The sequence below is a fragment of the Aquarana catesbeiana genome, linkage group LG02 (assembly GCF_042186555.1).
Source record: "Aquarana catesbeiana isolate 2022-GZ linkage group LG02, ASM4218655v1, whole genome shotgun sequence".
NCBI classification, from domain to species: Eukaryota; Metazoa; Chordata; class Amphibia; order Anura; family Ranidae; genus Aquarana; species Aquarana catesbeiana.
Genome location: NC_133325.1, coordinates 698976323 through 699003203, shown reverse-complemented (window position 1 = coordinate 699003203; position 26881 = coordinate 698976323). Strand labels below are relative to the sequence as shown.

General features: G+C 44.8%; 1 protein-coding gene across 3 annotated transcripts in view; it reads left to right on the top strand.

The window, feature by feature from the left end:
- LOC141130073 (uncharacterized) overlaps window positions 1–23945 on the top strand; it is a 102060-nt gene extending 78115 nt beyond the window's left edge. For 2 of the 3 annotated variants that reach the window (XM_073618039.1, XM_073618040.1), the window contains exons 3-5: window positions 3500–3601; window positions 19397–19456; window positions 23760–23945. In XM_073618039.1, coding sequence (XP_073474140.1) covers window positions 3500–3601; window positions 19397–19456; window positions 23760–23815 — 218 coding nt within the window. In that variant the 3' untranslated portion in view covers window positions 23816–23945. The remainder of the gene's footprint in view (window positions 1–3499; window positions 3602–19396; window positions 19457–23759) is intronic. The other variant, XM_073618041.1, reaches the window with a different exon arrangement.
- The last annotated feature ends 2936 nt before the right edge of the window (window positions 23946–26881 follow it).

Genomic DNA, 26881 nt, shown 5'->3' with positions numbered 1-26881 from the left:
TCATCTCTCTGCCCCACACAACCTGAATGCAGGAACCTCCGCTCAGCAGCCACCAACGAGCAGGCCATAGACCAGCTGTTACAGGCCGAACTAGAGCGCGGCTTTGTCCCTTCACTCAGCCCCCTTTCAACACTTGGGGAGTTAGCCCTATTGGGCTTGTCAAGGGCAAGTTCTCGAATAAAGTCCGTTTTGTGTACGACCTGTCTGCGCCTCATTCTTCCCACATTCCCAGCCTAAATTCCCTAATTCCCTCCAAAGAGTTCTCCCTGAAGTATGCCTCCGTAGACATGGCAATTCAGGATGCCTTTAAACTTTTGCCTATCCACCCGTCCCTCTGGTGCTGGCATGGTATTAAATGGAAAGAAGCGTACTACTTCGCTACCAAGCTGACCTTTGGCTCTAAGAGCAGACCTTTGACTCTAAGAGCAGCCCCGGCTCTTCGACACTTTTGCACAATCCCTCACTTTGGATACTGTTACATAAAGCTCAGTGTCAAGAAGTTATCCATTACCTGGATGACTTCTTGTTAATCGAACAGCCCGTTGTGCCCCCAGGAGACCTCAATAAATTGAGAGTCGTCTTTGGGAATCCCCATTGCCAAACACAAGGTTGACGGACCAACACACTCCATCACCTTCCTCGGAGTCAACCTAGACACTTGCTCCATGCAGGCCAGCCTCCCCCTCGACAAACTGACCCGCATCAGGTCAGTCCTCCAAGATTTCACCCATACAAGAGGGTGAACTAAAAAGCAGCTCCAGTCTCTGTTGGGCATGTTTAATTTTGCCATGCACATCATTCCCCGGGGTCGATCCTTCATGTCACGCCTCCTGGTCTATCTCTCACAGGCACAGAACCCCGATCAGATCCTCAAACTGGACACCGCGGCAATAGCGGACTTATCAATGTGGGAGGAGTTCCTTCGCACCTGGAATGGTATATCCTTGTTTATACCTTCTATATCATCCCTATCACCACAGGTAGTGACAGATGCCGCAGCCTCCACAGGCTTTGCTGCAATTTTTGGCCACCATTGGTTTGCAGGACCCTGGCCTTCAGAGAGACTTTTAATCCCTGAGTTTACCCAGACTTCCTCCCTCTTCGAGCTCTACCTGATCGTGGCAGCCGCCCAGCTCTGGGGTCATATCTGGACAGGACAAACAATAGCCTTCACCACCGACAATCAGGCCACGGACGATATTATTAATAAAGGCAGGTCCAAGTCGCTCTCGGTTATGTCCTTCCTATGCAGGCTGGTACAGCTATCTCTGCAGCATCAATTTAATGTCCACTGTACATTCATCCCGGGCAAGTACAACCGTGCAGCAGATGCACTGTCACGCTTTAATTTCACCTCCTTCTTTCAGCAGGTTCCCAGAGCCGATCCAGTATCAGCCCCTATCCCAGTTTGGTCTCAGCTGACCCTGGACTAAAACAGCATCTGCACGGAGCGACCCAGCTCATCAACCAGTCTCTGTCCCACAACACGCTCAAAGCTTACCATACAACTTGGAAAGTGTTTAACAAATTCCTAGCAACCTACACAGTGGGAACACCAACAGACGCCAAGCACATACCATAATACTATCCAGCTATACTTAGCCGGCGTCCAACACTTTCTGGCTCTACGAGATCCCGCAAAACCATCCGTGTTCGCATCCCATGCGATCCGAGCCATCCTAGGCGGCATCCAGAAACAACAGCCGATAGTCAAGGCCAAACATTTACCTATTACAAGTGCCATCTTCAGAGATATGTCTACTAATCTTGCCAGTTCTCCATTTGGTCTTCTCCCCAGCCTGGTCATACAAGCATCTATCTAGCCTACTACGGGTTCTTGCGGCCTAGTGAGTTCACCGGCAACAACACCGCCGGCCAAGTCCCACATAGACGTCACTTGGCTCGCTATCAAGACCATTTCATTCTTCACCTCACGGTATCTAAGACCCAGCAATCAGGCTCTGGGGTAGACATCCATCTCTATAAGACTAACAATATCTGGTGTCCAGTTACTGTGCTCAATCATCTACTGTCACTTCTGCCCGTACAGTCAGACTCTAGTCCCCTTCTACCATTTCTGGTCAAACCTTTGAGCGGTTGCCAGTTCGTGAAACGTGAGGATTCTTCTTTGCAACCTACACCTCAACCCCAGTCAGTACTCCGGTCACTCTTTCAGTATCGGAGCAGCCTCGACCGCATCTCGGCATGGGGTCCCAGAACATGTTATTAAGAGACTAGGCAGGTGGAAGTCTGCCTGCTTCGCCCGGTACATCCCCAATCCTCAGGTGGAAATGTCACAAGCATTCACCAAACTTGCTCAATGAATAAGACCAAAAACTAATAGAAACTTCACCCCTACCTGAATGTTTTTGCCCCCTTATTTTGGTATACCGTCCATTAGACCAGGGCACACTTAAGGTCCATTTCATGTTGTAAAGTCTCATGGTAAGTCTATCTTGTTCATATCCGTATGGGCCATAGGGCTTCAACCATAAGTAAGAAGGCCATTATGGTGGCCTGAATTTATGGGAGGAGCCGGGGGGGGTGGTATTTAACCAGCCCGCTCGCCTGTGGTCTTTGTCGGTTTCCTGTGCGCGATACCCACCCTCCCATCCCCTTTTCAGGGCATTTCTCAAAATCATTTCTCTTCACAAAATATTAATTTCTAATCTTAAGTATGCCCCCTTATTTTGGTATACCGTCCATTAGACCAGGGCACACTTCAGGTCCATTTCATGTTGTAAAGTAAAGTCTCATGGTAAGTCTATCTTGTTCATATCCGTATCGGCCATAGGGCTTCAACTATATATATATATATATATATATATATATATATATATATCTATATATCTATATCTATATATACGGTATATATATAGATATAGATATATAGATATATATATCTATATATCTATATATATATATATATATATATATATATAGATATATATATATATATATAGAGATATATATATATATATATATATCTATATATATATCTCTATATATATATAGATATATATATATATATATATATATATATATATCATCAATTTAATGAATCAATGACAGTTTCGGGCTAGCTATATAGCAAGACACATAGCTGTCTTGCTCTGAAGAAGGGCGTGGGCATTATCTATATAGCACGAAACTGTCATGCATTTGACACTGAACAGAACATGAATTGATGTCTTTTCTACAATACATTTTTTAAGTCTAGCAATCTCATTTGTTCATTTTTCTACAGTATATATGGCCTGTGGAAGGGCCTGATTGCGCTCAGCACTGCAACGCTGGATCAAGTGCACTTCACCCTCAACATTTGTGTGTGTGTGTTTGTATGTATATATATATATATATATATATATAGTATATGCAGTATATCTATGTGGTAATATTGGTTGTACTGTAAGCATGGGTTCAGACTTCATCATATGAGAATCTAGTTACACCCAAAAGCCAAAAGCTCGTATATTAACCCTTATGTCTTTTATCTCAGAAAAGGGTCTTGCAGAAGACTTGCTGTTACCTCTCACCATCGGCGGTGGCCTCTTGTTTATACTGGTTGCTGTGGTTGTGGTTTGTGTTTTGAAGATCAGTGGTAAGAATTTCCTGACATTACTCACACACTTGAAAGCAACCTTGTTTTACTGCCACTAAAGCCGCGTACACACGAGCAGAATGTCCGACAGAAAAAGTCAGACGGAAGCTTTTCATCCTCAATTCCGATCGTGTGTAGGCCTCATTGGACTTCTTTTTTTGAAAATTCTGACTGACCTAGAAATGAAATATGTTCTAAATATTTCCGACGGAACCAATTCCTATCGGGAAAACCGCTCGTCTGTATGCTTTTCCGACAGACCAAAAACGACGCATGCTGTGAAGCAAGTACGAGACGGAAGCTATTGGCTACTGGCTATTGAACTTCCTTTTTCTAGTCCTGTCGTAAGTGTTGTACGTCACCGCGTTCTGGACGGTCGGAATTTGGTCGGACTTTGGGTTGACCGTGTGTAGGCAAGACCGCTTGAATGGAATTCCGTCGGAGTTCCGTCGGAGAAACCTTTGGAGTTAATTCTGACGGCAAAACCGGTCGTGTGTACGTGGCATAATAGTTTGCCGGCCAATTCAATTGTTTACTCTACACATGAATGATTTCCAAAAGCGCCTTAAGAAAAGTTAAATAATTTTGACAAACATGTAACATTCTTTTTTGCTTACAAATTTAAAATGTGTAAATTTACAAATTTGGAATGAGCAGTGGTTAACTGCAGTCATATGCACTGTGTTATGCACACCATAAATCCCATAGTCCCTAGTCTCTAGTCCATCTATGGAGGGAGCAAGGGAAGGTGGCCACCCTCTAACAAGAAGCCAAATCACATTAGCAAAAATAAAGGAATTTAGAGTTTTGGAGGAGGCTGAGAGCAATAGAAGGGACTATACTGAGTTACATACATGCTTTTTTTAAAACCAGAGTTTAGTGTAATTTTAAAGAGGAACTATAGACAAATCAGCATTTAGTTCTTAAACTAGGTCACAGAAAAAAGCCAGACAAAGGTTCTAACCATTTCTCACTGTAAAAGTAATTTTATTGTTGTATGTGTTATCAAAAAGAGTCTATTCACATATTGTCCCAGCAACACAAAAGGAACTGAGGGAAAATTTCCCTAATGGGTACACATATTGCAGCAAAAACCTAATAGTGGCTTCCATTTTTCCATCTTTCCACATTCCAAACCTGGAGTTCCACTTTAACACACTTCCTTCCTTCTCTGCTTATGAACCCAACCTAGCAGCACTGCGGTTACACATTACTGTTTTAACATTTTCGGTTTGCTTCATCATCTGATTTGTTTGGCAGATAATTGTAGCTGAAATCAGTTTGGTGTAATATTTGTAATCCTGAAAGTATTATATCACTCAAGCCAAATAGGGTTATCGTGAAGCTTCATAAAACAGCATATAGCTACTCTTTTACCACAATTTATGACAACCACACTCAGTGACATATTTTCAAAAGAGAATAAAGGAAAGTGGGTTATCGGATCTAGCAAAACTTTAATTGAACGATGGCCTTTACAACATGGGTAGTAATTTAGCAGCCATAGTAGGTCAACAGACATGCAATTTTTAGCATACAGGCTAATTTTAATGATATTTGTGATGTGCTAAAGTGCACGTTGATTTATCTTAGGTCCATGTGTCTTTTTAGAAATTTATGAGAATGTACATTTTAGCAAATAAATTTCCTGACGCATCATCATGGCAGCAACCATTTGGGTTGCGCCGCCGCCCCCACAACCTGATAGGACTGGATAACTATAAACTGTAAGGGAGGACCCACCGCAGCATTCTCCTTTTTGTTTCTCACCTGTCCAGGAACTGGATGGAACGCTCAGCATCCCTTGCCGCTCTCACCCCAGCCAGGTTCAAACCTCTCCTGGGTGGAAGTCCTTGGCTGTACAACCTCTAAACAAGCTAGATGGAAGGAACCACACTCTGATGGTCTCAGGGGTATGTTGCCTGGCATCATACAAGCCTTAAACAGACTTAGTTTGTCTACAGCGATCTCCATTTTTGCTTTCCAACACTTCTTAGGCTTCTCTGGGCTCTGTAGTCCCATACAGCCAATCCCAAGATGGCGCCCAAGCGTCCAACCGCTTCTGCGCATGCGCGAGCAGAAGTGACGCTGTGAGGAATTCGTTTTCCAGGTTCCAATATGGCAAGGGACTCCTCAGCGCACGTCTGTGCATGCACGAGCGTGATATCACTTTCGGCGCAACGGCGGGGATTTTAAAAGCCCCCCAGTGCCTGTATTCCCTGATACTGCAGTATTAGACTATATTCCAACCGGGATACACCTGTCAGCTCCTTTTCTGGATAATATCATCCTTGCTCCTTCTTCCCCATCAAGGTAAGCTGGTCGGTTTCTCTCTTTCTCTCTCTCTCTCTCTCTCTCTCTCTCTCTCTGTCCTTTCTCTCCTCTCTCCTCTCTCTCTCTTTTCTCTCTCTCTCTCTCTCTCTCTCTCTCTCTTTTTTCTCTCTCTCTTTCTCTCTCTCTCTCTCTCTCTCTTTTCTCTCTCTCTCTCTCTCTCTCTCTCTTTTTTTTCTCTCTCTTTTTTTTCTCTCTCTCTCATCACTGTGGTCCCTGGTAATAAGGCGGATAGTCCCTTACTGGTGACAGCTTCACCTCTACCTTCGACCACGACAGGTTCTCCGGCCAGCAGAACCATCACTTCTGGTTGGACTGCAAGAAGCAGTCCCAACTCTGCGTTGCTCTCTTGCTTCTGGATAGGCCCTCAGACAGCCTAGCAGCCAGATGTGCCGGGGATAGGCCCAATCTCAGGCCTAGCAGCCCGGGCAATACAACACACGTCCACCCAGACAGCCATCCAGGTGGCACAGAACCTAGATCACCTGACTCCACCGGAATATATAGGCCCTCCCAGCAGGCCAAGGGATTCAAGAAAACCCCTGCCCATGAGGCATGGCCTGGAGCTGCATGGCGTAGGGTGTGAGCGCTCCGTCTGGGAACGTATCCTTTACACCGATACTGTGGGTTAATCCTCCCGTTAATACACTGACAATCTGCCTGCACTGTCTCCCTGCACTCCCGCACTTATGTGGCCGCCGAAGCGGGTCCCAGAGGCTCTGGCCTAGATGGACAAATATCGCCATGAGGGGCGAGAACAAGCGTAAGAAGATGGCACAGCTCCCATTCAGGAAGTAGAAGAGCTACCCTCCGGAGACACCGCCAGAATCCTTGAGGCTGTCTCCCTGTGCCAAACTACCCTCACATCTAAAATAGAGGAGGTGAAGGTCGACATCTCTCTCATCCAACAGGACATCCATAAATTGAGGGAGAGAGTCACTGAGACTGAACGCAGGGTAGGTCACATGGAGACTGAAATCCCACCACTGCAAGTAACCAATGAATGGCTGCAACATCAACTCAGTGTCGTTCTGAGTAAGCAGGACGACATGGAGAACAGACTCCGCAGATGCAATCTCCGATTTGTTGGTCTGCCCAGGAGAGCAGAAGGCTCCCCCCCCCCCCACATTTCTTGAGAACCTGCTTAGAAAAACTTTCAGCAGAGAGGCCTTCTCGACAACGTTCATGGTGGAGTGTGCTCTTCGCCTGGCTGCTCGCCCTCTGCCAGCTGGCACCCCCCCATGCACCTTTATTGCAAAGCTTCTAAATTACCAGGACCGGGACATTGTTCTGCGCCTAACCCATTCGGCAATGTAAACGTTGCTGTGTTCCCGGATTTTTACACCGAAGTACAAAAGAAGGGCACAGTTCACCGAAGCTAAACGACAACTCCGCATCCACCACATAACCTTTGCAATGCTGTTTCCACTGAGGCTCCGCGTGGTCTGTGATGGCAAGGCGCAATTCTTTGAGGATCCCTCTGCAGTCCTGTCATGGCTGGATCATTGCGATGCAGCTGGCCCTGCACCTGCCTAAGTCTCCAGTCAACTCCCTTCTTCCTCTGCATATGAACGGCACTTCTCGGTTATGGCCCCACAGTTTCAGCTCTGGACCAGTCCATTTTCCACAAACCGTGAGTCAGGCATTGCCTGTTATTTCTGCCCCCCTCACCCATTTTTATCCCTCTCGGCCAGTCCTGGAGTTATCCATGCCCCTTGTGCCAGTTTTGTAGCCCGGATCACCACCCTATCCCCTTCTGCTCCCCACTTTATTGATCCTAACTGTTTTCAGACGCACCGTCTGCACCCACCTGAACTGTCGTAAACTTTCCACCCCGCACAGTTACTAGCCATCCCCCTGAGGCTGCCAAGGTCACACTTGAACACATGTTCCTCTATCTGACCTGGTGAACACTGACGCTCTTTCAAGTTTTGTTACCCTGGCCAGCCGTTACCCCCATGGCTTTGGTGGGTAGTCATTTGTTTATTCTGCCACGCTGGTCCAGTGTAGGCAATGTTCTTGTGTTATATGTATTAGGTTACCTTCATTTGCCTTGCCTCGTAACTCAACCTCACTGTACTCAATGGATACTGAACTCTCATGGTCATTTACTACCCTCCCTGGCCCTCTGTGCAACCAGTACTAACAGACCACTGACTCCTGGCATCTGCTTTCACAGACCTGCCGCGCTTACATAAGTAATACTTTTTTTGTACTGCATGCTGTTCTGCACAGTATTTGAAATGTTTGACTGCTCTATAGGAGGCTGTTCCTTATGGGTTTGACTGCATGCCCAGATACCCCCGAAACTGCCATGGCTTCTCTCAAATTAGTTACATGGAATGTGCGTGGACTACGCGCTAAAACCAAACTCATGGCTGTCCTTTCCCACCTCAAATCTTTGCCCGTGGACGTCTCTGTCCTTGTTGAGACTCACATCACAGGACAGATGCAGATGCCGCTCAAAAAACCCTGGGTCAGCTGGGTCTATCACGCCCCCTACACCTCTAATTCCTGCGGAGTAGCTATTCTGATCGCTAAATCAGTGCAGTTCCAACGCCACTACCTGCAGTCGGAGCCGCAGGGTCGGTTTCTATTTCTCTACACCACCATGGGTGGCTTGGAGGTTCTCCTTATGGCATTTTATATCCCACTTCCGTTTCAGTTTGTTGTTCTGCAGGAGGGAATAGCCTTCATGGCCAAACATCCTACAGTGCCTGCTATCTGGATGGGAGATTTTAATATGACAATTAACCCCAGCCTTGATAGACTTAGTTCACCTGCCCAGATATCATCCCAGCCATCCTTCACCATATTTAGGAGGTTTCTTTCAGCGTTTGCCATGATGGACACTTGGAGACACAAGCATCCAACCACAATAGCCTACGCCTGCTTTACCCCCTCACAGTCTGCCATGTTCCGCATTGATCTGCTGTTGATCTCCCCTGTTAGGGTGCTCTCTGATCGCTCCCTGTACTGGGTGACTCTATGCCTACCCTCCGTCCCCTCGGTCCGTATGAGGCCGCTGAATCCGTTTTGGTTCACCATCATGTTGGACCTGGATGCTGTCCAGCGGGAATAGATCTATTTTTTTTTCGCACCAATCTGAGTTCTGCGTCGGTCAGGGTGGTGTGGGAGGCTTTTAAGCTATATGCCCGCATGGTCCTATCCGCACGCATTAAAAGACATAAAGCCTCATCCAAGCTAGTACTACAACAGGCCGAGGAACATCGATCCTGTGGGGTAATCCTCCCTTTAATACACTGACAAACTGCCCGCAGTGTCTCCTTGCACTCCCACACTTATATTGCTGCCGAAGCGGGTCTCTGAGGCTCTGGCCAAGCTGGACAAATATCGCCATGAGGGGCGAGAACAAGCGCAGGAAGATGGTGCCGCTCCCATTCAGGAAGTAGAAGAGCTACCCTCACTGCCAGAATCCTCGAGGCTGTCTCCCTGTGCCAAACTACCCTCGCCTCTAAAATCCTTATCCCAAAATTACAAGCTCTGTACACCCATATCTTCGATTCTGCTACACTCCCATCATCCATGGGTGAAGCACTCATTGTCCGAAGACCCTCTCTTCCCAGAATCATACCGCCCTATCTTTCTTCTACAATCAGATGTCAAAATCCTTGCTAAAATTCTCACCCTGCGGCTAAATAAAGTGATACTTAGTTTAATAAACCCGGATCAGACCGGGTTCATGCCCAGTAAGAACACAGCATTCAATCTCTGGAGGCTCTTTATGAATCTTTAGGCCACTCATGACACCATTGGATCCAGGATAGTGGTAAGACTGGACGCCGCCAAGGCATTTGACTCCGTAGAGTGGAACTACCTGTGGGAGTGTCTCCGCAGGTTTGGCTTCGGCCCAAAATTTGTCAAATGGCTCCAACTTCTTTACCAGGCCCCCGCTGCCCGGATCCAAGTCAATGGTAGAATCTCTGACTCATTTGCACTATCAAGAGGCACTCGCCAGGGTTGCCCTATATCCCCTCTATTGTATGCCCTAGCCGTGGAACCTCTCGCCATTGCAATTAGGGCACACCCCCACATCAAAGGCCTCCGCATGGGACGGGTGACCGAGGTCCTCAGTCTCTATGCGGACGATATGCTCCTCTACTAAGAGGATGCCGGCCTTTCCCTTGCAGCGGCTCTACAGTTGATAAATCAGTTTGGAGCATACTCTGGACTGTAGATCAACTGGTCTAAATCCCAAATCCTTCCATTGGATGTAAATATTCCTACGGCAGATTAAGCAGCACTCCCCTGGTCAAAGCAAGCTGGATCAAATATCTGGGTGTGCAATACCCGAGAACCCTCACGGACTACATAGGCCTAAACTTAGAGCCCCTTTTTGACCTTCTTAAAACCAAGACCCAGGTCTGGTCCCGACTACCCCTTGGAATTATGGGCCATAATAATTTAGTAAAAATGAATCTCCTTCCCAAGTTGCTCTACCTGTTCTGGCACGCTCCTTTATATATTCCCTCTCGTGTCTTCAAGTCTATGGAATCTATCCTTAACACGTTTGTATGGGGCTCCTCCAATCATAAACTTTCATGGCGAGCTCTGAAATGCCCTGTCTATTTGGGCGGTACTGTCCTACCCGACCTTGCCTTCTATTATACTGCCTCACAACTGTCCCATTTTTACTACTATAATCAAGTCGATAGAGATCGATATTCTACTCTGGTGTGCTCCTCTGTTGCTAGCCTGGTTACCCATCCATTTCAGGTTCTACTAAGTGGCACCCACGGGTCCCCACATGTGGGCAATAGAAGCCATATGGCGTTCCACCACTGCAAGGTATGGCAGCTTGCCATGGATATCACCAAGGCCCCTACATTCCACACCCACACACCATTGTGGGACTCAATTGCCCGAACTGCTTACCGTTCCTGACCATAGTCTTTGGATTGCCAAGGAGGTCTTGTTTCTCTCACAGGTCCTGGACAATGGTACGGTTAGGTCATTCCAAGCCAAGCCATTAAGGATGATTTTGGTCTACCTAATCGCATGTTTTTCCACTACCTCTATCTCCATCATGCCCTAAACTCCCAATTCAGAGACTTTGTTCCCAAATTGGAGTCGTTATTCCTGGTGGATGTGGTTCTTGGTCAGGACCCCAAGAAACTGATCTCCTTTTTCTATAACCACCTCATGCTACCTACGGCCACTTCACAAGCTTACCTATTGAAATCCAAGTGGGAGACTGACCTGGGGGTGGTGGAAGATGAGGAATTGGAGGATGTGCTGGCCTCCTGTAGGGTGGTGTCCCCTAAACTATCAGACTGACTCACACTCCTCTATATCTTTGATAGATCTTACCTTACCCCGATTCACCTATCTAAATATAAACCTGGCTACAGTGGCTACAGTTCAGCCTGCCCCAAGTGTGGGGACCCCAGGGGTACATTTTACCACCTACTGTGGACTTGTCCTCATCTTCAAGATCCCTGAAGAAGAGGAAAAGTACCTAAATATATTTTTGCAAGAGTCTCTCTTTATGGACAGAATGCAGATTGCCCGTTCTTGGATCAAAGTGTCTCTCCCTACCATTCACAATGGATCAGGGCAGTGAACGTTACACTTCCCCATAAAAAAAAGTGGTGTATTCACACAGGGGCTGCCAACTAAATATAACAAAATTTGGGACAGGTGGTTGGAGGACTCCTCCACTTGCACAGACGAGCAATAACTCTTATATAAGGTATGGTCTCTGATGTAGCTCATGATATCGCCCTTCGCTCTCATTTTGTATGCCTCCACGTGATGATCTGTGCTACGCTCTCTGCGGTTTTCTTAAGTAATATGTTAGTTCCTCACTTGGGCACCACAGGCTCAATTGGGTAAGTTCTTAGGAATATCCTAAATAATATGACCTGTTATATACTCTGCACTTGCAAAGGTTATGTCAAATGCTTCATCCTTCTGCGCATGTTGCACTTTGTACTTGTATGCATATCCTTTTTTTTCATGCTCAACTGCATGTTGATTTTTAAAAAAAAACCCTGCCCATTGGCTGAGATACCCCATATACCCATAACCTGACCTTGCGTTGCCCTTCTCATATCTAGTACCCGGCCACCTAGTGGTAGAAGAGAAAAGTGCAACAAGGCCAAACTTAGGAGAAATCAATAGATCTCTAACAATCAACCAGGATTATTATTCCTGGCAAGTAAACTTGTGAGGAGCAACCCTGCCTAAACTCCAGGGTGCTACATCCTCCCCCTGCCCACAAAACTAAGCCTCGGAGTTTGCAGAAAAATTATTTCTGTTAAAGCGGGAGTCCGGCGACCAATCTTCTTCTTTTTTTTTTTTTTTTTTTAGGTCATTGAGACACTTTGCTAATCCCAAAATAATACTCACAGTTTGGGTGTAATATTTCCGCCTCTGTCTGTTTTCGTACTGAAGAATAACTTAAAAAATGTGGTGCTGGCTGTTTCCATCTTGCTTGTGGGCATGTGAAACCCACAAGCATTGATTTCCGGGATTCGGTGAATGCTGTTCATTCACAGCTTGTTCATGCGCATGATCATTGTTTCCGCACTGACTCTTGGAAGCCTGACACTAAGCTCCTAGGAGACAGTGCGGCGCCGGGGAAAGGCAATAAACATGCCTACTCCCATGGGAGGAGAGACAGGAAGTGCCACAATAAAGTACAATATAAAGGTAATTACAGCGATAAAAAAATTTTTGTGCGGCATTTGAACATCTATGCAATTAACTGAATGGGGTAAGATTAAGTTAAAAATTTGAGTGGAACCCCGCTTTAAATTTCTCAAACATGAGAGTGAGTGTTCTGGCAAAAACTGGGATGGGTGGGGAAAACAGGAAAGGATTAACAATGTAACAATATAAAATTATAAACATACAGGATCTCACAAAAGTGAGTACACCCCTCACATTTTTGTAAATATTTTATTATATCTTATGTGACAACACTGAAGAAATTACACTTTGCTACAATGTAGTGAGTCTACAGCTTGTATAACAGTGGAAATTTGCTGTCCCCTCAAAAGAACTCAACAAACAACCATTAATGTCTAAACCGCTGGCAACAAAAGTGAGTACACCCCTAAGTGAAAGTGTCCAAATTGGGCCCAAAGTGTCAATATTTTGTGTGGCCACCATTATTTTCCAGCACTGCCTTAACCCTTCTTGGGCATGGAGTTTACCAGAGCTTCATAGGTTGCCACTGGAGTCCTCTTCCACTCCTCCATGATGACATCACGGAGCTGGTAGATGACCTTGCGCTCTTCTACCTTCTGTTTGAGGATGCCCCACAGATGCTCAATAGGGTTTAGGTCTGGAGACATGCTTGGCCAGTCCATCACCTTTACCCTCAGCTTCTTTAGCAAGGCAGTGGTCGTCTTGGAGGTGTGTTTGGGGTCGTTATGTTGGAATACTGCCCTGTGGCCCAGTCTCCAAAGGGAGGGGATCATGCTTTGCTTCAGTATGTCACAGTACATGTTGGCATTCATGGTTCCCTCAATGAACTGTAGCTCCCCAGTGCCTGCAGCGCTCATGCAACCCCAGATCATGACACTCCCACCACCATGCTTGACTGTAGGCAAGACACACTTGTCTTTGTACTCCTCACCTGGTTGCTGCCACACACGTTTGACACCATCTGAACCAAATAAGTTTATCTTGGTCTCATCAGACTATAGGACATGGTTGTAGTAATCCATGTCCTTAATCTGCTTGTCTTCAGCAAACTGTCTGCGGGCTTTCTTGTACATCATCTTTAGAAGAGAATTCCTTCTGGGACGACAGCCATACAGACCAATTTGATGCAGTGTGTGGCATATGGTCTGAGCACTGATAGGCTGACCCCTCACCCTTTCAACTTCTGCAGCAATGCTGGCAGCACTTATACGTCTATTTCCCAAAGACAACCTCTGGATATGACGCTGAGCACGTGCACTCAATTTCTTTGGTCGACCTTGCTGAGGCCTGTTCTGAGTGGAACCTGTCCTGTTAAACCACTGTATGGTCTTGGCCATGTGCTGCAACTCAGTTTCCGGGTCTTGCCAATCTTTTTATAGCCTAGGCCATCTTTATATAGAGCAACAATTCTTTTTTTCAGATCCTCAGAGAGCTCTTTGCCATGAGGTGCCATGCTGAACTTCCAGTGACCAGTAAGAGAGCATGAGAGCGATAACACCAAACTTGCCAGGAGTACAGTACCTGAGGGCCTAAAAGCTCACTCCACCAGGGCAGAGGCAACTTCATGGGCAGCATACTGCAGAGTATCTGCAGAAACAATATGCAAAGCCACAACTTGGTCATCCAAAAATACCTTTATGACCCACTACAAAAAAGATTCCGCACAGTTGTCGACTGTGGATTTCAGAAGGTCAATCATTCAAGCCAATACCTCAGTTGCTTGTTAAATAAACATATATTTTTTTTTAACCTGCCCATTTGGTGAGTTATTTCCCAAATGTATGCTGCTATGATGTGACAGGAAAATGGAAAATTGTATACTCAGCTTTCCGTAATTTTCCTTTTCTGTCGCATCTTCATGGCAGCATACAAATGCCCACCCTTCTGAGGTGATAGATACAGAGAGTGCTGCGGTGGGTCCTCCCTTACAATTTATAGCTATCCAGTCCTATCAGGTTGTGGGGGCAGAGTCACAACCCAAATGTATGCTGCCATGAATATGCGACAAAGGAAAATTACGGAAAGGTGAGTATACAATTTTCCGTTATCTGGTAGGGAAATGTAAATGGAAGTGCTGGCGTTGTGGATGGGAGAGGCATGGTCTGTAAGAAAGGAAAGAATAATGAATAAGTAATTGGGAAGACGTAAAAAAGGGTGTAGGGGAATAGAAAAGGGAAAGGAGAGAGAGAAAAGGAGACACCAAAATCCAAAACCCCTTCCTTTCAAGATAGAAGCCCTACAAGGGCTTTTTTTTCTGTGGACTTATTTTTTATTACTCATTGTCTTATTTTAACTACATGTAAACATATATACTATATTGTCAAAAGTATTGGGACGCCTGCCTTTACACGCACATGAACTTTATTGGCATCCCAGTCTTAGTCTGTATGGTTCAATATTGCGTTGGCCCACCCTTTGCAGCTCTAACAGCTTCAACTCTTCTGGGAAGGCTGTCCACAAGGTTTAGGAGTGTGTCTATGGGAATGTTTGACCATTCTTTCAGAAGCGCATTTGTGAGGTTAACACTGATGTGGACAAGAAGGCCTGGCCCGCAGTCTCCGCTCTAATTCATCCCAAAGGTGTTCTATTGGGTTGAGGTCAGGACTCTGTGCAGGCCAGTCAAGTTCCTCCACCCCAAACTCACTCATCCATGTCTTTATGGACCTTGCTTTCTGTACTGGTGTACATTCATGTTGGAACAGAAAGGGGTCATCCCCAAACTGTTCCCACAAAGTTGGGAGCATGAAATTGTCAAAAATGTCTTGGTATGCTGATGCCTTAAAGGGTAACTCCACTTTATTGGGGAAAAAAATGGCAAAATAGCAAAAAAAGAAAAAATAATATATTTTTGGTGAGATACTCCCAATAGGAAATTACATCTAAAGGGATGCAGGCCCTGCAATTTTCCTCATCCGTGCCCTGCAGGTGCTGCAGCTGGTTGGTAATTAGGAAACCACTCCCATTATATTCACTTTCCCACATGGACACAGACAAACACACATGGATTTCTTCAGAATATCAAAAGGTAGGAATCTGCAAGTTTGTTAAAATCCTTGTAATGTACATAGATCATCCAGAGAGAAATGTTTTTTTTTCTCTCAACAAAAGTGGATTTACTCTTTAAGAGTTCCCTTCACTAGAACTAAGGGGCCAAGCCCAACCCCTGAAAAACAACCTCACACCACAATCCCCCCTCCGCCAAATGATTTGGACCAGTGCACAAAGCAAGGTCCATAAAGGGTGGAGGAACTTGACTGGCCTGCACAGAGTCCTGACCCCAACCTGATAGAACACCTTAGGGATGAATTAGAGCGGAGACTACGAGCCAGGCCTTCTCATCCAACATCAGTGCCTAATCTCACAATTGCCAACTTATCACTGTGCAATGCAAGAAAAACTGATTAAGTATATGAATTGTGTGCAAAGAGATCCATAGGTTGCTAAAGGAACATTCAGGTAGTTATGGTAGCATTGTTTAAAATATATTTAAAATACATTTTTTACACGTTCTATTTTACTTTTCTTTTAAGTAACTGTAGAGAATGTGAAGGATGCACATCTGGACAAAAACACATACCAAGTTACTGAAAGAAGCATAGAGAGACATTTATTAAAGCTGGTGCACACGGAAGCTTGTGCAGCTGTGCATAGTAACCAATCAGCTTCTAACTTAACCCCTTCGCGCCGACGTAACACATAAATGCGTCCTCACAAAAGTGAGCTTCTTTCCGTGGGGGCGCATATATGCGCATCTTCCTTTGTGTTGAGATCGTGGCACATAGCATTCTCCCAGCACAGACACAGGGGTCTCGCCCGGGAGCCCTGGGCCCTGTACTAACAATCGGGACCGGAACTTTCGATTTTGGGTCACCTGATCGCTGTGGTAGCGTTTGATTGGCTACCACAGTGATCAGTCACTGTGAAGTCCACCCCTGTGTTTTTCTCTCTGTGAATGGAGGAGAGAGATACATTGTATCTTTCTCTCTCTCCTCGCAGAGAGAAAAAAATGTGTGTGTAATAAATAATAAAAATCATAGAAAAAATAAAGAAAAAATACCTTTTGATCTAAGTCAGTGCCAGGTTTAGTGGTTGAGTCATGCACCGGTCAAAGGTCAAGGTCAGGGTCAGTATGTTTTGGGTAGGATTTTTTTTTTATTAGTATCAGTGTCAGTTAGTCTTGTGTGTTAGGTAGGACAAAAAAAAAAAGTGAATTATTGTTTCTGGTCTGTACTACAGGTACAAACAAATAACATACACATATGTTGTATCGCTGCAATCGTCCGGAGCAGGATAATTTATTTTGGGTTGTTCTTTAGTAGTAGGTTATGGTAGTAACAAGAAAAATACAGCTACATTTAACTACTTCTATTTTGGGCTAGTTTTTCTTTGATGATAAAAAAAAAAAAATCAGGCAATATCCATTACCATTTACCACCAAATGAAGGCCCAGTTTGTCCTGAAAAAAAAAAAAGTGGTATAATCCACCTGGATGCACAAAATAGTTGTGATGATATGTACAGTTTTACTAACATGTTAAAGTTGCAAAATTGTGCTTAGGCGTTAAGGTTTGATTTACTCTTAGATGTAAAAGGGGTTAAGCTTGTTCATTGAGGCTACTTTCACAATGAGGCATTTTACAGGCGCTTTGCGCTAAAATAGCGCCTGAAAAGCACCTGTAAACTGCCTCTTCTGCAGCCCCAGTGTGAAAGCCCGAATGCTTTCACACTGGAGCTGTGCGCTTGCAGGACAGGAAACAAAGTCCTGCAAGCAGCATCTTTTGGGAGCGCTGTATTTAGCACTTCTAAACTGCCCCTGTCATTGAAATCAATAGCCAGCGATGCCGAAGTACCTGCGTTTTTAACCCTTTTTCAGCCACTAGCGGGGGTTAAAGTGCCCTTTTTCAGCCACTAGCGGGGGTTAAAAGGGCGTTTTTAACCCTTTTTCAGCCACTAGCGGGGGTTAAAAGTGCCCCGCTAGTGGCCAAAAAGCTCCGCTAAAACGACAGTAAAGCGCCGCTAAAATTAGCGGCACTTTACCGCTACCGAGGCCAACACCTCAGTGTGAAAGTGCCCTTAGGCGCCTTTCACACTTGTGCTACTCCAAAGTCGTGGGATTTCTATTGCGACTTTGATGTAACTTTGTTTTAACTTTAGATGGGTGCGACTTGGATGCGACTTTGGCTGTTGATTTTGGCTTTGACTGTTGTACAACTGCCGCATTGATAACATTAAGATGTGAATTATGAGAGTTTACATTGCAGTCTATGGGACTCAAGTTGCATCAAAGTAGTGCAGGAACTTTTTTAAAGTTGCTGTGACTTTAAGTCGCATAGATTTGAACTTCCATTGAAATACATGAGCTGTGACTTGTCATGTGACTTTATGTGTTCAAAGTCACATGACAAGTCGCACAAGTGTAAATGGAGCCTTAAGCTTTGACAATAAAACCTAGAAGCTGGTTACTATGCACTGCTGCACCAGACTCTGTGTACACCAGTTTGAATAAAACCCACCCATATTCTTCAGTTTTGTTCATTTTTGCAATTACTAGAGCTTCAGAAATTATGTGTGCATTAATAGGTAAAAAAGCAGATGTAAAGCCAAATAACCCTCCCTTCCGTCTTGCTCCCTTTAATTTTAGGAGCCCTAAAACACCTGTCTCGGAGAAAATGCTACTTTAAGCCCGAGTTCACACTGGCTGCGACTTCAGCACAACTTGCATGCGACTTCTTTAACAGAAGTCAATGCAAGCTGTACCAAAGTCGGAACAAAAGTAGTGCAGGAAAATTTTTCTAAGTCGAATGGTTCCATTGCACTGCATGGGTTCCGACTTCCGATGCAGCAGTTTGAAACGGGCCTAAAACTTCGCATGACTACGCATGCTTAGAAACAAAAGAATATATACAAAACTATTCAACACATGACGTCACTTCTGACGTTGTATTCTGTCATATAAAAATTTTCATATTGTGAGTAACCTCTTCACTTTCGACATGAGACTAGCATGCCATAAAAAACGGATGTTCGGTCGTCCGAAAATCTAGGCGTGTGTACGAGGCTTAAAAGTATGGATCAGCTTAACATATGCACAAATGTATCAGCTTTTAGCTTCAGCTTGTTTAATTAAGCTTTGACAATTGTAAGCTGATTGGTTTCTATGCAGAGCTGCACCAGATTTTGCACTCCCCAGTTTTAGTAAATTTAGTAAATCTTCCCCACAGAGCAATTTCCAGCTGGTAAGTGATCTCAGCTTTGGGTGCTTTGGTGCATACCTTCCAACTTTTCTCATAGTTGTCCCTCGTTCCCATCTCAAAAAGTTGGAAGGTATGCTTTGGTGCATACCTTTCAACTTTTTGAGATGGGAACGAGGGACAACTATGAGAAAAAGTATGAAGGCATAGGACACACCCCCTGCCACACCCCTTTTGAAGGAGAATTATACAAAAAATAATTAGTTAAACCCACAAGTGTTTTTTTTTTTTTTTTTTTTTTACCACTACTATTCCTTTATACTGACTTTTGAAATTTAACTTTTTGAAAGATAAAAAAATGCATTTTATATACAACTATATAGATCAGACCAAAATGAGGGACAAATGAGAGTCAAAGAGGGACAGAGGGACTTTGTTCCAAATCAGGGACAGTCCCTCGAAATCAGGGACAGCTGGGAGCTATGTTTGGTGGCAGCATTGAAGAATTGAAAAGTGAAGATGCACGGCTTGTCATATTATTATAAATCACTTTGAACTTACAATTATTGTAATGTAGATGATTATTTTTTTCTCATCAGGTCGCAGAGCTCAAAACTGTGAAACACGCACAGATACGGCTACATATTCTACAATAGTCTGTAAGTTTATTTATTTAATAATCATATATATCAGAATACTAAATCAGTCCCTGTGGAAATTACAGTTTGCTGTATATCACTAGTATAGAGAAACCATGAAGGCAGCCCTGGTGGAAACTGTAACCAGAACTACAGCATTGCAATGCCCCAGCTCTACCCTGAGTCACCATCCTCACCAGTGGTTGCAGCATTTCCTTTGCACAAACTGAGGCTTAGCAGAGTAGGTTTATTCACCTTTTGTAATTAGTCAGCCACCCACAATTATCTCTCTGAGTTGGCATTACGTGTACTAGTGAGGGCACTCACACTACTGCAGTGCACAAACTCACTCACATTGACCTGTACTATGCTTAGGTCTGTATTATGCACTAAGGTCTATTTTGTTAAAAGAGAAATTAGGCTTTTGTTTTTCAAAAGTCATACTTACCTAGGTGGGGTAGCAGCATTGGTCCAATGCTGCATCTGTCCTCCACCAGCTCTAAGGCTAAAAAAAACATCGATCAAAGACTGCCAATCGCTAGGTTCTCACAGTTCCATAAGCATAGAGCCGGTGACTGTCAGTCACCGGCTCTCTGCCCTGCCCCCACACTTACTGGGGCCAGCTCAGGCTCTGAGAGGCTGAGCTGGGTGCCGGTCAAGGCATGTGGGCGGATCCTGTCTTTAGTTTCACAATATTTCCTGAGCCTGGACCTGCTCTCTGATGTCAGCCAACAGCAGACTTCAGACTGCTGTCTGCTGAAAACAGGTCACAGGAGTGCTGAACATACTGCACTCCTGTGATCCACAGGAGAGTTACATCCAAACAAGCTTTGGCTGTACTTCTCCTTTAAAGCAGGCCTTTCATTTAAATAGGTTGCAGAATGTTTCCGCATGCACCAAAAAGGCACATGTATGTTTTTATTCAGCGCAAAGTACTGCAATGCATGTTAGTGCTTGGACATGTGTTGCACTGGGCTGCAACACACATCTGTCGGCAAGGTGTGTGGGAGTGCCATTCAGAATAAATGGAACCCATTGCACCAACGCTTGTAACTGGCACATTGCTACAACGCAATAGTGTGAATGGGCCCTGACTGTTTTTGCCTTGTTAGAAGAAAATGCATATGTCTCATTCACACTGTTTTGCACTTTTGTTGACCCAGTGCTTCAGATGTGGATATGGCTATTTATGGCCTCAGCCAGCGCTGCTGCAGCCATGCCCCCTGTCATGTTTTGCCCCGCTTACCTCTGTGACCAAGCCCAGGTAGGTGGGGCGAAAAATGTCAGGGGGCATGGCCGGAGCAGCGCTGGCTGAGGCCATACACAGCCATATCCACATCTGAAGCACTGAATCGGTTTTGAGCTGTGGCGTCTTACCCCACATATGTCCACGCTTCTGAATTGATGCCTAATGCCTGCTCCTATTTTCTGAAAACTAGTAAAGACACCTGTTATCCTCCAGCTTTCAGCGGCGCTCCATGTCCACACCAGTGGCATCTGGTGCTCCAAATTTTTTTGGGGTGGCGCAAACAAAACTGAAAAATTAAACTGTTATGCCGTGTACACATGGGCGGACTTTTCAACCAGACTGGTCCGACGGGACAAATCCGTCGGACAATCCGACTGTGTGTGGGCTTCATCAGGCCTGCAGCCTGCAATCGAAAATCAGACGGACTTTAAATTTGGAACATGTTTCAAATCTTTCCGACGGACTCGAGTCCGGTCGAAAAATCCGCTCGTCTGTATGCTAGTCCGACGGACGAAAACCGATGCTAGGGCAGCTATTGACTACTGGCTATCAACTTTCTTATTTTAGTCCGGTCGTACGTCATCACGTAGGAATCCGTCGGACTTTGGTGTGATCGTGTGCAGGCAAGTCCGTTACTACAAAAGTCCGTCGAAAATTCGTCGGAAAGACCGTCGGACCTTTGATGCCGCAAAGTCCGCCCGTGTGTGCACGGCATAAGTAATGCAGGACTGTAAATAGCCATTTATCAGGTGATTATGTATCATTACTGCTAGATAAAACTGTGCCCATCATATGCAGCTTCACTGTGCCTATCATATGTAGCCTCACTGTGCCAATCAATTGCAGCCTCACTGTGCCCATCACAGTAGGCCAATCACATCCACATTTCAAGTAAAAGAAAATAAAACCACTTAACATAAGGTGTCCTCATCAGAGCCCCCTTTTACATCAGATGTCCCAATCCCGTAGGTTCCGTAGGTGCATACAGTACCTGGTGCATTGGAAAGGATACGGTCCGGAGGAACACTTTTGGGTCTTATCCTCGGACGTACATGCCCCTGTCCTCCTCCAAAGACGTTTTCCCCTTAAGCCTGGTGGTCCTCCAAGGGGGAGGGGTCATGAGGAGGGGGTACTGTCAGGGCTGGGCTCAGCCCTTGCTTCTCTGAGCTGGCCGCTCAGCTGTCTGCTAAATGCCAGCTCCTATCTCTCCATAGTGACTCACCTGTTTATGATATCCTGCTCGTCACTCCTGCCTACTTAAGCCGTCCAGCATCTCTGCCTGCGCCTTGGTCAACATAACAGAGACTATCTCCTGCGTTCCTGTTAAAGACTTGCTTGGCTGACATTCCTTCTGGCTCCAGATCCTGGTTGCTGTTCAACTACGCTGTTCTCTGGCTTCCTGACTTGTCTGACTATCCGTTCCGGTTACCGAACTTTAGCTATGTTTTGACTACGTTTGTTCTATTTATTTATTTTTTATTAAACAAGTATGATTTAACTGTACTTCTGTCTCGGTCTGATTCATGGTTTCTGACACGTTGCTTCCGGGGGTGAATACAGTACCTGGTTCATTAGAAGGGGTCTCATCCTCGGACGTACATGCTCCTGTCCTCCTCCGTACCTTCCATTGACGTTTTCCCCTCAAATCTGGTGGTCCTCTGAGCTCTGTGGTCAGCTGTTGGTTAAGTGACTCACCTGGCCTTCATTTCCTGCTCGCCAGCTAGAGCGGATGGTTATATAAACTCCTTGGATCAGATCTTCTGTGCCTTTGTCTTGCTCAACATATCCGGACTCTCTCTGCTCTGTTTTCCTTGAAAGACTTTTGCTTGACTGACTTCCCTTCTGGTTCCTTATTCTGTTTGCTGCACCCTACTTCACTGATCTCTGGACTCCTGTTTCTCTGGCTTGTTCTGACTACCCGTCCTGGTTACCGAAATCTGGCTATGTTTTGACTACGTTTGCTCTGTTTATACCATTTTACCATTTTATTAAATAGTGTGATTTTTACTGCACTTTTGTCTCAATCTGATTTATGGTTCCTGACAGGATGTCAAGTTGGGAGCGGTGGCTGTGTGCTTGCAGCTGCTGCGTTCCAATTGACATGAATGGGACTGCCTGCATGGGGATGTATGGAACACCTGTGCATCCCTCTGCAGCTAAACATAGCCCTGTAGTTATATGCCCAACATGAACGAGGCCTTATGCCGCGTACACATGAGCGGACTGTCCGACAGAAAAAGTCAGACGAATGCTTTACATCGTATATACCGATCGTGTGTAGGCCTCATCAGACTTTTTTTTTTTTCGAAAAATCTGATGGACCTAGAAATAGAACATGTTCTAAATCTTTCCGATGGACCCAATTCCTATCGGGAAAACCGATCGTCTGTATGCTGGTCCGACGGACCAAAAAAGACGCATGCTCTGGAGCAAGTACGAGACGGAAGCTATTGGCTACTGGCTATTGAACTTCCTCTTTCTAGTCCCATCGTAAGTGTTGTACGTCACCGCATTCTGGATGGTCAGACTTTGGTTGGACTTTGTGTTGACTGTGTGTGGGCAAGACCGCTTGAATGGAATTCCGTCGGAGAAACCGTCTGAGTTTATTGCGACCGCTAAACTGGTCGTGTGTATGCGGCATTAGGCTTTGTTTAGACTTATGGTCGGGGGGGTGGGGAGCAGCAAAAATGCAAGATTGAGCTGTGTTCCTGGAACCCGCCAACCAAACCCATCCATCTGCAATAGGCACCAGACAGGGGGGTTTACATGCTGGGGCTACGATGCTTTGTGCCCAGAGCAAAGTTGACCTGACTTTTAGAAATGGCACCCGCTGAATGCTACACATTCAAATTAATGGGGAAGCGCTGCAAATGCATTGCAGGAGGGGGAGATGTTTTTTTTTTTTTTTTTTTGCACTGACCTGGTCAGCTGGAAGCAGTGCTGCATGGACCTGGCAGTGACAGGGTTGAAGAAACTAAACTGTAATAAAATACACTTATTCTTTCAGCTGAACATTATTTTACCAAGTACAAATATACTTCCACAATGAATAAATATAATGTTATTTTATTACAGATGATCAAAGAGTAATGAAAGAAAATGAAATCTATGACAAGATTTGGCATGACTGAATACTGCAGTGAATTATGCAAAAAACTTGGCAAAAAGAAAAGGACATTGTATAATGCCTATTTGTCCCTTTGTAACACATGAAGGACTATACTATACGTACAACAATAAAACAACATTGATACTTCAGAATGTTGTGTCTTCTTGCTAATAATAACAGATGAGTCATCTTCTCTTCCTTGTGGTTCTTGCTTTGTTCTTGGGTACTTCATGATGGGCAGCTCCATCTGTGGGGTGGTTTCGACTGTTGAGTATCAAATTAAGTTTACTGTATGGAAAAAAAACACCCCCATCTCCTCACAGCATTGGAGCCCCCAGCTTTAAAGCTGCTTCTGAAATTATTACTGTAGTCCAAAATTGCCTTGAAAAAACTCTGTTCGAATCCCCCAATCCCCCTGATGAGTCAAGAATTGAAAGGCACAATTGGGAAATTGTGATGGCTTAACCATTGAATTGGGCATTTGGGCTGTGGCTGGCTGTTGTTTCTGTATAGGTGAGGTGTTGCTGTATGGTGGCCCACATGGTGAATGCAACATTTGGAACATTTGCAACATTTCTGATTGCTCCACATGGTAGGAGCACTAACCCAACAACATATTGAATGTTTTTCTGCTTCAAGAGTAAGGACTTTTGAAACTACCAAATACCATATCTGTCCATGACATGATACATTTAGGCCATATAGCATAAATAACATATCCCAACTTTCACCATCTTTATATTTTACCTTTCCAGGCACTGTATGTTGAAAAAATTAGTACAATACGATCAAAAGGATAATGGGTGGCAGGGATTTTTAAAGGGCACACTATTATCACCAATCATATGAGATGGAATGTTTTAGGCCTGTGTTTTTAATCTTTATTCAATAAAGTTTTGTCATATGCTTTTATATAAAACATTTGAGTTTTGTGCCCTTTAAAATCTCAGCCACTCATTATTTTTTTGATTGAACTGAATTTTGGGATGGGCACTGATATCTATGTTTTCGAATCACACCTCTTCTTTTTCTAGGAAATTGGCACAAGGAGATTAATTTAAAAAATGAATGAATTTTATTTTAACTGTTACTCAAATTAATCTGACCAAGTCTCCAAAACATGCATTACTGAGTGGAGGCCGCCTCAAAAATCCAGAGATGACTCCTTACTTGTATTTGTTTCTGCTAAAATTACTATAGCCAGAAACTGAAAGTCGGCTGTTATACAATTTAACCAGCTTAAACACAAAGTTTCCTTGCTTATTTTAAATGAACGACTGACAGCAACCCTACAGGATACATTTTAGGTGTTTGAAAAGGTATGGGGCCCTTGGATCAAATATTTGACTAATGATCCCTGGACTATCCCTGACTAGGTTCCCTCCTGGCTGAAGTGGACCAGAGCGCGGAGTCCTTTCCCCATTCCCCTCCTCCCTTCTCTTCTTTTCATCCTTTTTCGTTCTTTTTGGTTCTTTTTTTTTATTTTGTGATTGAGGGATTCGGACTGTGCAATTCCGCAGTTGTGGGCGATAGAGCGTGCTCTTCTAGTTGGTTGATGGGATTTGCGTTCCCTAACATGAAGGATGTACTCTGAACCCCAATAAATAATTTTAGTCTGTTTTGCAGTCTATTTGTAAACTAGAAAATTAGACTGTGGTTAAAGGAGAAGTCCAGCCTGAGCTCGTTTGGCTGGACTTCTCCTAAGGGTCACAGGAGTGCAACCCGTTTTGCACTCCTGTGACCCATTTTCAGCAGAGAGCGGTCTGAAGTCCACTCTCTGCTGACGTCACACAGATCAGTCCAGGCACCGTGTCATCCTGACTCTGGGAGTCTGGATCCGAAAGGTGCCTGGACTGATGGCCGTCCCAGCCTCTCAGCGAGCCGCTGAGAGGCCGAGACGGCCGCTCCTCGCCCCTCCACAGCTCAACGATCCAGTGAACGTGGAGGAGCAGAGTAGGAGAACTGCTGAATGACAGGCAGCAGCTCTCTGCTCGCGGAGCCGAGAGAACCGAGCTGTCGGCGGTGTTCAATGGCTTGGTTCTCAGTGCAGAGACATCAGTCCGATGCTGCATCCACCTAGGTAAGTATGATTATGGTAAAAAAAAATTCCCATACTTCTCTTTTAGCCACTTGCCGACCAGCCGCCGCAGTTGTACTGCGGCAAAATGGCTCTCCTGGGCAAAACGACGTTATGTAATGTCGCTTCGCCCTGTGGCCACTAGGGGTTGCTCACCCACAGCTCACCCACAGAGCCGATGCGAGTGCACAGCGGACGCGATCACTGCCGGGCTCCCGCGATCACTCGGGGCATATGGTGAACCGCCATCTGTGTAAACACACAGTTTCCGCTTCTCTAAAGGAGAAGTGAGAGATTGTCTGTTCATACAGAGTATGAACAGCGATCTATCTTTTCCCCTACACAGTCCACTCCCCCCTTCAGTTAGAACACACAATAGGGTACACATTAACCCCTTGATTGCCCCCTAGTGTTAACCCCTTCCCTGCCAGTGACCTTTTTACAGTAATCAATGCATTTTTATAGCACTGATCGCAGTAAAAATGCCAATGGTCCCAAAAATGTGTCAAAATTGTCCGACGTGTCCGCCCAAATGTCGAAGTCCCGATAAAAATCGCAGATTGCCACCATTACTAGAAAAAAAAAATTAACAATAAAAATGCCATAAAACTATCCCCTATTTTTTAGACGCTTTAACTTTTGCGCAAACCAATCAATATACGCTTATTATGATTTTTGTTACCAAACATATGTAGAAGAATCCATATCGGCCTAAACTGAGGAAAAAAATAGTTTTTTTATATATTTTTGGGGAATATTTATTATATCAAAAAGTAAAAAATATTGCGTTTTTTTTCAAAATTGTCGCTCTTTTCTTGTTTATAGTGCAAAAAATAAAAACTGCAGAGGTGATCAAATACCACCAAAAAAAGCTCTATTTGTGGGAAAAAAAGGACGTCAATTTTGTTTGGGTGAAACATCGCATGACCGCGCAATGGTCAGTTAAAGCGATGCAGTGCCGAATTGCAAAAAGTGCTCTGGTCAGGAAGGGGGTAAAATCTTCCGGGGCTG